The sequence below is a fragment of the Impatiens glandulifera genome, chromosome 2 (assembly GCF_907164915.1).
Source record: "Impatiens glandulifera chromosome 2, dImpGla2.1, whole genome shotgun sequence".
NCBI classification, from domain to species: Eukaryota; Viridiplantae; Streptophyta; class Magnoliopsida; order Ericales; family Balsaminaceae; genus Impatiens; species Impatiens glandulifera.
In genome coordinates this window covers 6234518-6249217 of record NC_061863.1, presented here as the reverse complement: position 1 = coordinate 6249217, position 14700 = coordinate 6234518, and the positions used below count along the sequence as shown (strand labels likewise).

The window sequence follows — 14700 nt, the reverse complement described above, 5'->3', positions numbered from 1 at the left end:
TAAATACGTTTATACACGTATCATTAGCGCAAATAAATAATCTTTTAAATTAGTTATGTTTAATCAGACTCTATTTCAAATAAATAATCTTTTAAATTAGTTATGTTTAATCAATTTAAATCAGGTTTCAACTAAAATGTTATTTGGTCCCCAGATTATTAAAATTTGAACAAAATTAATTATTTTTATATAATTAACTCCAAAACTCCCATGTATTATTTTAAAAATCTTTTAAAATAATGTTTTCTTTTAAAAGACGTCTGATATGCAAACTATTGTTGAAATGCATTGAATCTCGAGTCACCCCGCGATATTCCCCATATTGTCATGTGTCCACGATCCACAACACGCTAAACTAAGGGAAGCGATTTCTGAGGGTTACAGGCGCATATATATATATATTAATAAATTGTTAAATTGAGACTAATAAAATTTTAGAATTTTTTTTTTAAATTCACAATTTAGGGTTTTTATTGTTAAAGTTATAAAAAATAATATTTCTTCTTAATGTTTTCAAATGTTAACATATTATTTACCTGTACCGGAGTTTGATTTATTTTTTTTAACCTTAAACAATTATGTTTAAGTATTATCATATTTTTTTAGATAAATAAAATATAATATTTTAACATCCCTTTAAAATAAAAGAATTTTAAAAAGATAGTTACAACTTGAAATACAAATTAAACACAAATTATCTGATTAAAATTATCATTTGTCTATCCTGAAGTGTTCCTAATGGAGAGTTTACCTTTGAATTTATCACACTCAAAATAAGTCTATTTGATGTCTTCTTTTCTTGGTCTACCTAAACTCATTCTTCATTGTCATTTTTTTCAAAAAAAAAAAAAAATACTAAATTAAAACAATCAAGCCTCTTTGTGTAAGTAAGCAATTAGTCGGGGAAATTCATTCATCTTTTACTTTTTATGTATTTTTTTTTTCTCTTGGTTAAACTCAATTATTTTAGGTCTTGCTCCATGAGCATTATTTAAATATTTTTAAATAATTCATTATATTTTCACATATCCTTTCCACCAATAAATGAATCTATTTATCAATTAAAAAATATATTTTCTTTTTAAAAAATATTTGTATTCAATATTACTCCTCTTTAATCTTCTCACATAATAAATCAACATTTCATAATTCACAACAAACAAAATTATTTAAATAATTCAATAAGTAATTTATTCTAACAAGACCTAATTTGGACATTTAATTATAATAGCTGAAGCTATCTCAAGCTACCACCAAGACACCAAACCTGGACCGAGTTAGAGACCGATAGTCCATGTTTGTTTAGATTTCTGAAATTGAAATATTTTGATGTACAATGTTTTATAAACAATGAATTAAAGTTGTATTAAGAAAATCTAAAATTTGATTTTTATAATCTATATTATTAGTGCATAAGAATTATGGGGATAACAATCTGATTTAATCAAATTTTTTTGGATAAATGTAAATTCAAATATTCTTAATTGGTTATACTCTATCAATTCATATGCATTTAATTATATATTCAGCGTATTAAATGTATTAAATCTTGACTAAGTTTCATAGTCTTTTTGTAATATAGGACATTATTTTAATAAATAAAAGTTCCAATTATTAAATTGAGTTCTTATTGGAGACATTGAGATTTTCTTTCAACTTTACAATATTTGAGAAATTCTTATTTTTAAGATTATATAAAATAAGGTTATTTTCTAACAATTTTAAACTTCAGTTAAACAAAGTTTTACGTGACATCTACAATTAAAAATAAACTTTCATTTTACTGTGTGATTACTCCGTATCCAACTAAGATTTTTCTTTCGAACGCACATTTTCTCAACACTAAGATTCTTCTGTTAGAATTTAAAGAGACATTTATATATTTAAATGAATATATATGGTCATTGATTATAATAAGTCAATATTATGTGATCTAAGGATGTTTGAGATTTGACTTAAGGACGTTATTGTTATGAATGTTAAATTGTGGATACCTTGCGATATTTCTAATTTGATGAGAGGTCAAATTATAAATTAGCGTAATGAGGCAGTTATGACGGTTATGGTCCCCAAAAGGCAGAAGAAATTATAAAAGGGATGTTGGTTGATAAAAAATAAGAACGAAATTATTTTTATCACACGCTCTCTCTGAATCCCCGTCATCGGAGAAATAAGGCTAAAGGATTTCTGCCCTTTTGAAAGACCATCTCATCTAATCATGTCTAAGGATCCAGGTATATATATTCCGTTTTTGTCTTTCATATCTTATCTTAGGAACAAAAATGAAGATTTAGGGTATTATAGTTTATGATTTAAGTTTATTATGAAATTATTTTAATTAATTCCAACATATTCATGTAAAGGCAGTAGCTCTCAGCCATGAATAAAAACTACGACAATACATAAGTCCTTCCATCACATATTGGGTAAGATTCATAATCTACTATTCTTCTCTCCATTCCTTCATTTATGTGCACAATAAAACAAATAATTGTTTCGAGTTTGAGCTGGTAAGGACCTATTATCAAATTATAGCATGACTCCAATAGTGAAGTTGTATAAATAAATCGATATTCACCGGTCATGGCACTCCAATTTCTACATATACCTCGGTAGATTTGAAAAAAAAAACAATATCTATTAGTCAATGATAAAAAGTATTGAATTCGTCATCGCCACTAAATAAAAAAAATGAACTAAAAGATGAGTTTGATAATGACAATACGATATTGATCAAAAAATACGTAATTTAAAGTTTTACTTTTCGGTTTGAAATGATACTCTCCAAAATCACAATTGGAGGGTAGAGTTGTGATTGACCGACAACCAAAATAACCGAAGAGTTAAGATAATGAGCATAAAACCAAATGAACGAAGGGGAATGGAGTTTGATACGGATAAATCAGAAGGTAAAGGAAGAGAAGAAGAGTCGTTTGAACGAATAAAAGGTGAAGAGAGTGTTTCTCATCAAATTAAAGAAGATTCATATTTTTAGTGACGTGTTTTTAACGAATGTTAACATTGTTCAAACAAAAATGTAAGCATAAAAATTTGACTTACCTTATTTTCAAATAGTATTAGAATTTTTATATTCAAAATAATTTTAAAAAGGAATGAAAATCTAATTAAGAGTTATTTATTGTGATAATTAAACTCTAATTAGGAAAATTGTTCAAAACTCCAAAAATAATTTGAGAATAAAATATTGTATTTATTTTACTCAAATTAGACAAAAAAAAAGAGGTTAAAAATATTTAATTGTGATTTAATCATGAATTATGTTTAATTTATGACTTAAACCAATATAAAATATCCTAAAATTCCCAAAAATACCCAAAAAATAAAATATGAACATAATTATTATTTTGGTGATAGAAATATTTTTGTGGAATTTTTGGTGAAAAAATGAGTGAAAAAAAGATTAAAAATCGATTTTTAATAACCTTTTAATAAAAATAAAATCTGATAATTTGGTGTAGCAGAAGTTATTTTTAATTTTTGTAGCAGGATTCTGAGTCATAGATCAATCTGGATTTTTATCCGGCGCTAAGAAATGCGCCACACAGTCGGCTATAGTCAAGCTCGTGCGCGCCTACCACACTGAATCAACTAATGGGATGGACTAACCCCGTTAGTCAAGACCGTTGACTGCGAACGAAATGCGAACGACGTTAGAAGAAACAACGTTGTTTCGGTCTTCTTCTTCATTGGATCGCGATGCTCGCCAAAAATGAGACATCGTCGATGCGTTTCTTCCAAAAGCTCTAGCTTCTTCGATAGTCGTATCCACTAATTTTTTCACCCACGTCTCCACCTCATCATCGCCTACAATAGGCCCTAGTTAGGTTGTACACCTCGCACTAGAAATAGGTTGCCACGGTTGAGGATAAGATAAGGGATAAGACTGAAAATCGAAGAATTCGAGTTGAATTGGCCTTCCTCAACCGACCTTCCCCGACTATAAATACTTCCCTTTGGTTTGTAAACCAAATCATCAAACAAATATCAATCAATCACCACCTAAATCAAAGGTTTGAAGATTCCGACGAACTAATTTTTTTTGAAAACCTGCTCTAACGGTCCAAGCTTCGATCCAGGCATTGGGATAGATTCTAACATATCCAAGGAGTGTTCTCCAGTTGTTGGTATTCTTCTATATCATTTGTATCATGATCTGTGATTGAAAATTTGATTTTTTTTTTAAATTTCTTGTTTGATAGGGTTTGATCTGTTTTTGAGCTTGATTGTGTGGTTTCTTTGTTTAGAATCATTATATATATCATGTATGAACTTTCTGTTGAAAGAAATCATATCAAATCACTCTAAATCAAAATTTTCATAAAATTAAATTTAAAAACTGATTTTTTTTTTAAAATCTCATGTTCTTGTGTTTAATTCGATATTTTAATCCAGTCAGTTTCTATACATGTTTGTTAACATGTTAGAATGATTTCTAACCAACTATAACAACGTTTTGATCATTTTAATAAAACTGATGTTTTTAAAAATTATGCTTAAAATTAGATTTTAAAAAATTCGTGTTCTTGGTTTTAATATGGATTTTTTGATCCAATTAGTTGTTATACATGTTTCTTAATATGTTAGGATGAATTCCAAGTAACTGTAACATCAATTTGATCATGTTTAATCAAATTGTGTTTTTATTTTTTTTTTAATTTTGATATAATTTTCAAAAACTGTTTTAATGTTTGAATGATGTTCTTGTTTTGATTGTGTTCAACTATATTCATCATTATAAAGTTAAATCAGACTTTGAAATGACCTAATTTGAAAAATCTCAAAAATTGACCTAGAAATGGTGTTTAGAAATTGATCTTTGTAAAGATCTTGAAATCGTGATTTATGTTAGGGTTTTTGTTTTTTATGATCATATAAACTAACTATAGCTTACAGATCATGATTTCATGATCTAAATCAAAAGTTATAGCTTTCTAAAATTTTGACCAAAATAAGAACACCTCGGACCTAAGGTTTTAGCCTAAAACCGATATTCCTCGGTCCTATTCTTCAGTCGCGACCGAGAAAATGAACCCTAGGTAAGAACCCGCGACCGAGAAAACCCAACCTCCGAACGAGGACGTTCTTCAGCTCCGACTGAGGACTAGGACCGGTGTTCTTCAGCTTCGACCGTGGACTAGGACCAATGTTTCTAAACTGGGACCAATCACCCCTTTAGCCTAGGACCGATGTTTCTAACCCTAGGACCTAGCCCTAGGACCAATGTTTATAACCTAGGACTGAGTACCACTTTAGCCTAGGACCGATATTTCTAACCTTAGGACCGAGCCCTCCCTTATTCTAGGACCGGTAAACCTAACCCTAACCTTAGACCTAGGACCAAGGACCACAACTAGTGAACTTGACCTAGGACCGAGCCTCCAATGTCTAAGACCGAGCAAACCGAGTTTAGGACTGAGCCTCCCAAACCCAAGACCGAGCCCTCTGGTCCCTTGACCCATGCGTCCGAACCCTAGTCCGGACCACCCCAGTCTTGACCGAGCCTAGATCGGCCAAACTAGACCTAGACCCTATGACTCGTGTCCTAAAGCCTGTTTGGTTCCACTTTTCAAAATCTAAAATTATTTTTGTAATTTTAGAACCTCGAATCCATTTTTAAATATTCCCGAAAGGTCAGAAAATTATATTTTAATATTTTTGGGATACTTCCTAAACCAATGTTTTGGCTAAGGTCCTGTTTGGAATTTATTTTTAAATTATAACACTTCTTATGATATTTTTCAGGATTTTACTCAGATATATATCAATGCAATCGCATATACACCTTTCTAAATAATTTTGTATAATTATTTATGTAACCGAAGTCTACCTTTGTTTAGGACCTTCAAACTACTCATTGAAGAAAATAAATATAATAAAAGAAGTTTAAATAGCTATAGTATTTTTAAAAAATAAAAAGATGTCATCTTTTGACGGTGCAAAGGACATAGCGCGAAAGCCCTTTCCCGAGCGTAACCAGAACACGAACCCCTTTTTTTTCTAGAAATTCTAGTATAAATACGTTTATACACGTATCATTTTATTGATTTTCATAAAATCACTTGGCGACTCTGATTTTCAAATAAATAATCTTTTAAATTAGTTATTTTTAATTAATTTAAACCGAATTCTGGTTAAATTTTTATTTAGCCCCCCATATTATTAAAATTTGAATAAATAATTAATTATTTTTACATAATTAATTTCTTAACGCTCCATGTATTTTTAAAAAAAATTAAAAACTAAATGTTTGATTTTAAAAGATGTATGACACGCAAACCAATGTTGAAATGCATTGATACTCGAGTCATCCCGCGACGTGCTCCTACCTCCGTATTGTCACACGCCCACGACACGTGCTAAACTACGGAGCCAGAAAGTTGACGATTCGTCGGGGCCTTACAAAAATCAAATTTTGTATAACCTTAATAATAAGAACTTTATTAGAAGTTTTAACTTATAAAGTTTAAAAATAAACTTTAACAACAAGGAAGTACCAAGTTTGAAAGTATAGATCCCAAACCCAACTGACAAAATACGGCCATAAATGAAATGAAGGTTAACAAAAACAAAAATAAATAAACTACATAAGTAATAACAATAAATAATATTTATTTAAAATAAAATTTTATACTAAATAAATATAATAATAACTAAAAAATGATAATTTTTCGTTGAATAAAAATAATTAAATTGTTTAACAAATAAAAGAATAATAATAAATTTATTTATAAGATTGGAGTTATTTTTATGTGATATTTATAATTAAAAAAAATATTAAAAATTACACTCACTTATTTTTTACAGTATTTAATATTATATATATATAAATATAAATATATATAAAAATTGAATCTTTTTCGATCTTTTGACACTACCTCCCTTTCCAATTGTGATTTATCTATATCAATTTGCAGAATGCACATTTGTTCAACACTAAAATTCTTTTTTTTTTGATTTATGCACAAGGCATAGGTTCTCTCCCATGAAGGCATAGGTTCTCTCCCATGAATAAAAACTACGACAATATATGAGTCATTCCACCGCCTATTCGGCAGAGACCGATCTATACAGGGCTCGAGTGGGTTGAAGCCAACTCAAAAAGATCAATATTTTATACTTATAATTTCTTTAAAATTTTCAATTTTTATTTATCTAATTATTAAAATAAATGATAAAACTTATTTTATTCACTCATTCTATATAAAATTTTCTTAATATTTGGTTAAACTAATCCAAAAAAATTGGGCAAAAAAAAAATTGGGGCCCATCACAACTCTGACACACAATTGGGTAAGATTGATAATATACCATTGTTCTCTTCCTTTCTTCATTTATGTGCTGAATAATTGTTTTCAATTTGAGCTGATATGTACCTATTATCAAATAAAAGCACAATTTCAATACTGAAGTTTTATAAATAAATCAATATTTACCAGTCATGCTTTAATTTCTGAAAATTCATCGGTAGATCTGAAAATAGAAAAACAATATCGATTAGTCAATTATAAAAAATATTGAACTCATTATCACCATTAAATAAAAAAACGACAAGAAGTTGAGTTTGATAACAACAATATGATAATAACCGAACAATACGAGTTATTTATAACTCTACTCTCCAGTTGGAGTCGCTAAACTCTGATAATGACCTAACAATACAGTTATTTATAGCTCTATTCTCCAGTTGGAGTCGCTAAACTCTGAAATCACAATTGAAAGGTAGACGAACAAAATAACCGAAGAATTAGAAGAATTAAGACAGTGATCATAAAACCAAATGAACTAATAGAGCAGAGTTAAATCATAAGGTCAAGGGAAATGGAGTTGGAGAAGAAGGGTTTTAGACACAATAAATCACAGAAAATGAGTTGTTGATTATATTAATTTATGTTTCTATATATATTATTATAATATTAAATAGTAAAAAAAGTGTGACGGATTTGAAAAAAAATCAAATTTTATATAACCTTAACAATAACACAAAATTAAATAAAGTATATAAGTAATAGTAAGAAATAATATTTATTTAAAATAAACTTTTATACTAAATAAATATAATAATAACTAGAAAATTATAATGTTCAGTTGAATAAAAACAATTAAATTATTTAACAAAAGAGAAAGAATAATAGATTTATTTATAAGAATGTAAAAATGTATATATAATCTTGTAAATTTTGTAAAATTCAAACCGATTAAAAAAGATAAAAAAAAAAAAAAATCTACATATTCCGAGTTGACATGGAAGAACTAACATTTGAATAAATTTAACAAAATTGAAAAAATCATGTATACACACAAAAAAAATAGATGGTGAATAAATTTAACAAATGTACTATAAATAATTTGACTAATCAAATATTTTTCATGTCGTCGGGTATAAATAAATTTTGTTTTCAGAATATACAGTATAACATTTGAAAAATATTGTGGAAACAAAATAACAAAGAGGAAAACCCATTCTAAAGAGTTGACAAAAAAATATGATCCTATCACAAGCCTTAACATCATCAACAAACAAGCAAGAACACAAACTTTTAATTTAACAGCTATTTTTAAAATGTGTGAAATCTAGTCTAGACGAAATCACATTTCAAAACATATCACCTATAAACTGAATGTGACACAAATCTAGAATTTGATTTTTTTTTGTGACAAATTCTCCTACCAAATTCAGATCAAAATTCATAAACCAAATTGTTTTCAAATAGCACAAATACAAATTCTAGTTAGAATAAACTAACATAGCAGTTCTAAAATAAATTTTAAAAAGGAAAAAACACCTACTACAGTACATGATACATGTCTAGCAAACTCCTAAACCAACCAGAATACATAACACAATCTCTTAAGTCAATAATGTAAATTCTCCCCCATTCACCAGTCTCAATCTCCATAAACAGTTACAGTTTACTACTTACCCCATCCCATATTTGAATACAAACTCATGTTATGATGTTGCGGTTGATGGTGGTGACTAGAATTGTTGTTAAAAAGTGTTGTTGTTCCTCCTTGGTTAAAAGGACTGCCACCATTATCATCAGACGAATCGCTTGATCCCCCCTGAGACTGAGAAGGTGGAGATGTCACAGCAGAAGCCAACATATTCCTTGGAAATGGTGTTGAAGAAATCTCAGCTTTCGGTTTCTTCACTTCAGCAAAAACAAAGCTTCCTACTATCACCTGAAACAATATATAAATGCAAAATATTAAGAACCAAAATGACAAACATCTTTCTGAAACATCTTGGAAAGAAATCAAAAGGTTGGAGAGGAATTTTAAATATTCAATACAATTGGCTTCTCTGTAAAGAAGAATGGGGAGTTGAGAGTGATAAAGTTTTGAAGACAACTAATCATCATGTGAGCTGATTTTTCAAGTTCAGACGTTCTTGATGGGAATCAAACCCTACACCTCTAGTTTTTTAGGCAAAACTCTTATTACTTGAGCTAACATAATGAGTTGTTTTTATTTTCTTGTTTGAATGGAGTGTACAAAGCATGTTTTATTACCATGAAACAATGTATTTATAAGAAATTACATTAAGCCATTTTCCACACCAAAAGAAAATGACAACCATATATCATGTAAATACGAATTAAGATTAGATCAGTTTAGGATGTTTGTGTATCTATTTCTAAATGAATTGTTTTGGATTGTGATTCAAATTATACTGTGTTTTTTGTTGCTTCATGTAGCATATAAATTATTTTTTGAATCATGATCCAGTTCACTTTATAATTTATTATGATTTTTGGCAAACATAACAAATTATGTAGATTTTTCTGAATTATAATAGACATGCAAAGGAGATATATAACAAAATTATTTTGGTTTTTCGAGAAGAAATGAAATAAAATAACAGAAGAAACCTGCACTGGAGTAGCAGCAGTTAGCATCCCGGCAACATTTCCCCCTAACACTCGTCCATCTGAACCAGCTAATGACACACTAAGACTGCTACTTCTTCCATGGGTACTACCATTGCTTTCAGACAGCTCAAAAGAGCCAGATAGTGAGATTATCTCAAAGCGGCCCTGCAAAAGATGCATTCCCCGAGAATGATAAGCTCAGTTTATAAACAGGAAAGAAGCTCAATTTGCTTTATTTTCTTAACTTGCATCAAAAATTCATTTTGCTTCCTCAATTTAAAAAATAAACTGACTCAAATTACTTCTGATAATGTGATGATATGCACTTTAGAAAGAACAAATAGTTCTAGTCAATGATTGAGATTAAGGAGATGCAAAAATTGTGTAAAGCTAATTTAAAAATTTAATGGAGTAAGCCAATAAATGAGGAGAATAAGTAATTTGAGCTTCTTTTTTTAAATAAATGAAGCAAAATGAACTTTTACCCTTAATTATAAAATCAATAAGCAAGAGTTTGGTATAAATAACTGAATCAGTTAAAGGACATATATAAACTTTGGCAATGAACATATAAGGAATGAAAAAAAATCTAATAGCTGATATTTCGAAACCATGCAAATAAACATAATGCACCTCGTAAGTAACAGTGCCCCCAGAAGATGCAGGTTGGTGGAGGGTGACATTGCAGACTGCACCATTTGCTGAGAGAATACAAATAGTGCGAGGCCCTTCCTGTGAGAACGCCATGATTTTTGACGCTATGTCCTAAGAAACAAGAAAATATATCATACATTACAAAAAAATAAGAACATCTAGTTGATGGATATAAAAGTTACATAGATAATGCAAGTAAAACATTTAAAATATACTTTCCTAAAAATTAATATATATATTTGCAAGTAAAACATTTTTATGTATGTAAAGTTGATTATAAATTTATGATGAAGAAAAATGGAAAAGAAATAGTAACTTAGTTGAATAATGAGAGAAATTGTTCAATTAGTTCTAAAAAAAAATCAAAGAATTTAACAATGAGATGTAGAATATCATATTAATTGATGTAAATTGGATTACATGAGACATTAAACAACTTTATAAGGGGGGGTCTAAATGATAAGAATAATAATATAGTGATAATATTATAACAATCTCTAGTATTTCTAATAATATGTTGATGATATTATGATGATATTATCAATCTCTATCATATATATTAATCTATATACATATATATATATATATATATGTTAATATTCCCCCCATCAACTTATATGGAAACATATATCATTTCTACATGTATAGTTTCCTAAATGTGCATAGAGATTTTCTTAAGAGTTTGTTTGATGTTTATTTGGAATTATTTCAAATAATCATATATTCGCATTATTCAAATCATAAACTAAAATATTAAAATAGTGTTCCTTTAAATTTGGGTTATTTTATCTAAATAAATCAGTCTTTTTTTCCAAATAACCCAAGATCAAATATGGCATTAGTCCAACATAGGTGTATAAAATTTAGTGAACTCTTATGTAATACAATTTATTATCTACTTTCAAGAACTAAACATGATATGAAAACCTCTTTATTTGAACATATTTGATTAAAAAACTGACACAAGAAGCAATATCATCAAGAAGGCAGAAAACAGAATCTAGTTTGGATCATATTGAATAGAATAATGAATGTATCAAAAGAATACTATATCTTAATAATAAAAGAAACTTTTGAGATTCAAAACTTAAAGATCTATGAAAAACAACAATCAATTTACCTCCCCTGCATGAACTAATATCACATGTGGTGTAAACCCAACCCCAGAAGGTCCTGTTCATACCAAAAAAATGAATAGAGATTAAACAAGTTGCAAATCTATCTATAACCCATCTACAAAGATCAAGTAATGTAAATAGATACACATGCATATATACCTAGAGAATCAAGTTGCTTCTTTCCTGAACTAGGAGGCCTTCCTCTACTCTTCTTAACCCTTGGATCAGAAGACTGACTGCCAGTTCCAGAAAACCCATGACCAGAAGTGGAGAAAGGAGTAACTTGAGTAGGGCTAGCATCAGGGTTTAGACCCAAACCAATGCCACTATCAGAAGAATACTTCCTAGGCCTTCCTCGCTTCTTCTTCTTATCTGGCACAATGTTAAGGGATCCATCAGCAAAAGGTGAGCTCAGACCGTCAACAGTTGGTGGGGCGGAGGAATTGAGGGGAAATCGTGAAGTCTGCATAAAGGGTGAGGCGGAATTCGAATTTGAACCGACGGGTAAGGTTTGAGAGGAAACAGTGGAGTGATTGTAGTTGTAGGAAGTGGGTTGTCTCAGATGATGAGATTGAGATTGGTGCATTGAAGCCGCCGCCGCCGCCGGTGTTTCTCTTGAATCCATTGGAGAATTTTGTTTTGTTAAAGGGATAAATGAGAAACCTTTTTTCCCCTAAGCCCTTTCAATAAGATGTTCAATTTTGAAGTGTGATGACAGATGTACTCATTCGGACAAATACCTTGTTTGAATATCATTTTTCTAAATATTAAAAAAATATATTTTAATTAATAATTTAAATAATATTAAATATTTATTTACAATAAATTTTAATTAATCAATTGATTTTTATCACTATTAAAATATTTATTTTCATATAATAATTTTGGTTTCGAAAAATATTATGAGACCCGATATATATCATGTTATGTAAAAGTAACTTTTTTATTATAAAATAACTTTTTTTATATAATATTTATCGTAATTTATTAAAATTTTATAATATTATAAAAAATAAAATTAAAATTTTGATAGAAATAGGTAGAATATATAAATAAATAATAATATTATATATTTAATTATATTTATTAATATTTGATGGATACATATTACTTAGTCTCATCACCGTCAATTATTGATCCAACGGAACGGAAGAAAAATTGTAAAATCAGGATCGTGAGACGAATTATAATTGTCATTAACAGTGATGATGATTTAACGTGCTAATTTCGTGATTTTTAAATATATATATATAATAATAATAATTTTTGTTTAATGTAAGATTCAATATTTAAAATTTTCTTTATTTAATAAATTGATTAATTTTTTATTTAAGAATATAATTTTATTTTGGATGATATTAATTATGAGTAAATTATGTCAATCAATCTTTAAAAAGAATATTTAAAAGTGAATATTTCTTAAAATTAATAAAAAATTAAACCATTTATCAATAAAATACACTCCGACCAAGAAAATTATTATATCCTTAAGTTTTGTTTTTATTTAAAAGATTGTATTAAAGGGAGAGAACTGTACTTTTATGCTTATTTTAATTTTGTAATTTTTTTTTATTTTTATTAAATATTCAGTGATATAGGAAAATGAGTTATCGATCTTTTGTTTACTAAATTATTAAAATATATTTTGTATACTTAAAATTTAATTTAAATAAAAGTAAAATAAGAATAGTTTAATATTTTAAGAGGATGATAAGGAGGAAAAAAATGTTATAATATGAAATTTTCTCATTAGTTTAAAAAAAAATTGTAAAAAAATATAAAACAGATAGAAATTATTTTATTTTTTCTATCAATCAAATTGTATCTCCCTCCAATTCTTTCTCCTACTTAAATAATTTGATAATTATAATGATTTTTTTATAAAAGAAACTTACACACCTTAACTTTTCAAGTATTGTTTCAAATATATTTTTTTTAAGAATTTTTCTAATTAAGTTTAGTTTTTTTATTAAAAACACCGAACCAAAGGCTTTGTTCGGATTGGGGTTTTTGAAAAAACCCTAGAGAGGGAAAAAGGTAATGATTGGTGATGATTTTGAGAAAGTGATGATTATTTTTGGTAAAAAGACATAAATGGTATTGATATATATGAATAAAATAAAAAATATAATTTAAAATAGAGGGTATTTTAGTATTTTGGTTAATGAAATGAGTGATTTAATTTTTGAGAAGTGATTAATTAAAAAATTGATTTGGATAAATTATTTAAAAATAACAAAGATAAAAAAGGCCAAAGTTAATTTTGTTTGTTTTTGAAATGGAGTAGACTTGTAATAATAAATGAGGAAGGAAAGAGAATGGTAGAGAGAGTCAAAGAGGGAAGGTGTGGGTGTGTTTGAAATGCATTATTAATTAATGGTCCTACTTTTTACACTTTTTGGAGTTAGGTGCAGAAAAAGGCATCATTTGATGGGACTATACTATGTCAATGACAATGTTTTTTTTAATGTTTTTTAATATATATATTTTCCTAGATAGGTTTGAGTTCTTTAATTAGCTCCAACTTAGAATAAGAACCTAAATTACACTTTTATTCTTATATATAAAAGACTAAAAGTCAAATTCTGATTTAAAGTATTTTAATTGGGAATAAAAGATGATGTCGCTGTAATTTATCCTGTTAATTTTCTTAATTCAATAAATAAATATATATATAATAATAAAATAAAATAAAAATTAAAACATAATTGTATTACTAAAAATATAAAATTAGTTTTTTTTCGATGGTAGTGCTAAAGGTAAATTTGATAAAATGACGTTAAAGATGGCCTTAATTGGTCAGCGCATAAATTATATTTTGCTGGTGACCACTTTATTTATTTTTAATGAAAATATCCTCAACATGAAATGCGACCGGCCTTCATGTTTCGCGAAGTGAAAAAGTGTGAAAAATCTAAAATACCCTTACTATTTAATATAACTTCGGCATTTTTTTTCATTTCTCTTCTCCTCCTTCTCTCTAACCCTAAATGACGGTCATCGACGGCAGCCACGGCGGCCACGACAACGATCTT

At 28.1% G+C, this 14700-nt stretch overlaps 1 protein-coding gene across 1 annotated transcript; it reads right to left on the bottom strand.

The window, feature by feature from the left end:
* Positions 1-8754: 8754 nt before the first annotated feature.
* On the bottom strand, positions 8755-12365 carry LOC124925813 (AT-hook motif nuclear-localized protein 8-like). The gene is made up of 5 exons (XM_047465921.1): positions 11825-12365; positions 11668-11720; positions 10527-10658; positions 9894-10058; positions 8755-9204 (listed from the first exon to the last, which is right to left on the bottom strand). Exons 1-5 carry the CDS (start codon positions 12288-12290, stop codon positions 8935-8937), a joined length of 1086 nt encoding a protein of 361 aa, XP_047321877.1. The 5' UTR covers positions 12291-12365; the 3' UTR covers positions 8755-8934.
* Between the last annotated feature and the right edge of the window lie 2335 nt (positions 12366-14700).

Excerpts from the sequence above, each read along its gene's own strand:
- LOC124925813 (XM_047465921.1), bottom strand. The coding sequence starts at position 12,290 with ATGGATTCAAGAGAAACACCGGCGGCGGCGGCGGCTTCAATGCACCAA. Across the intron at positions 10,659-11,667 it reads TATTAGTTCATGCAGGGGAG|GACATAGCGTCAAAAATCAT; the intron begins GTAAATTGATTG and ends CTTGTTTCTTAG. Across the intron at positions 9,205-9,893 it reads CTGCTGCTACTCCAGTGCAG|GTGATAGTAGGAAGCTTTGT; the intron begins GTTTCTTCTGTT and ends ATATTGTTTCAG.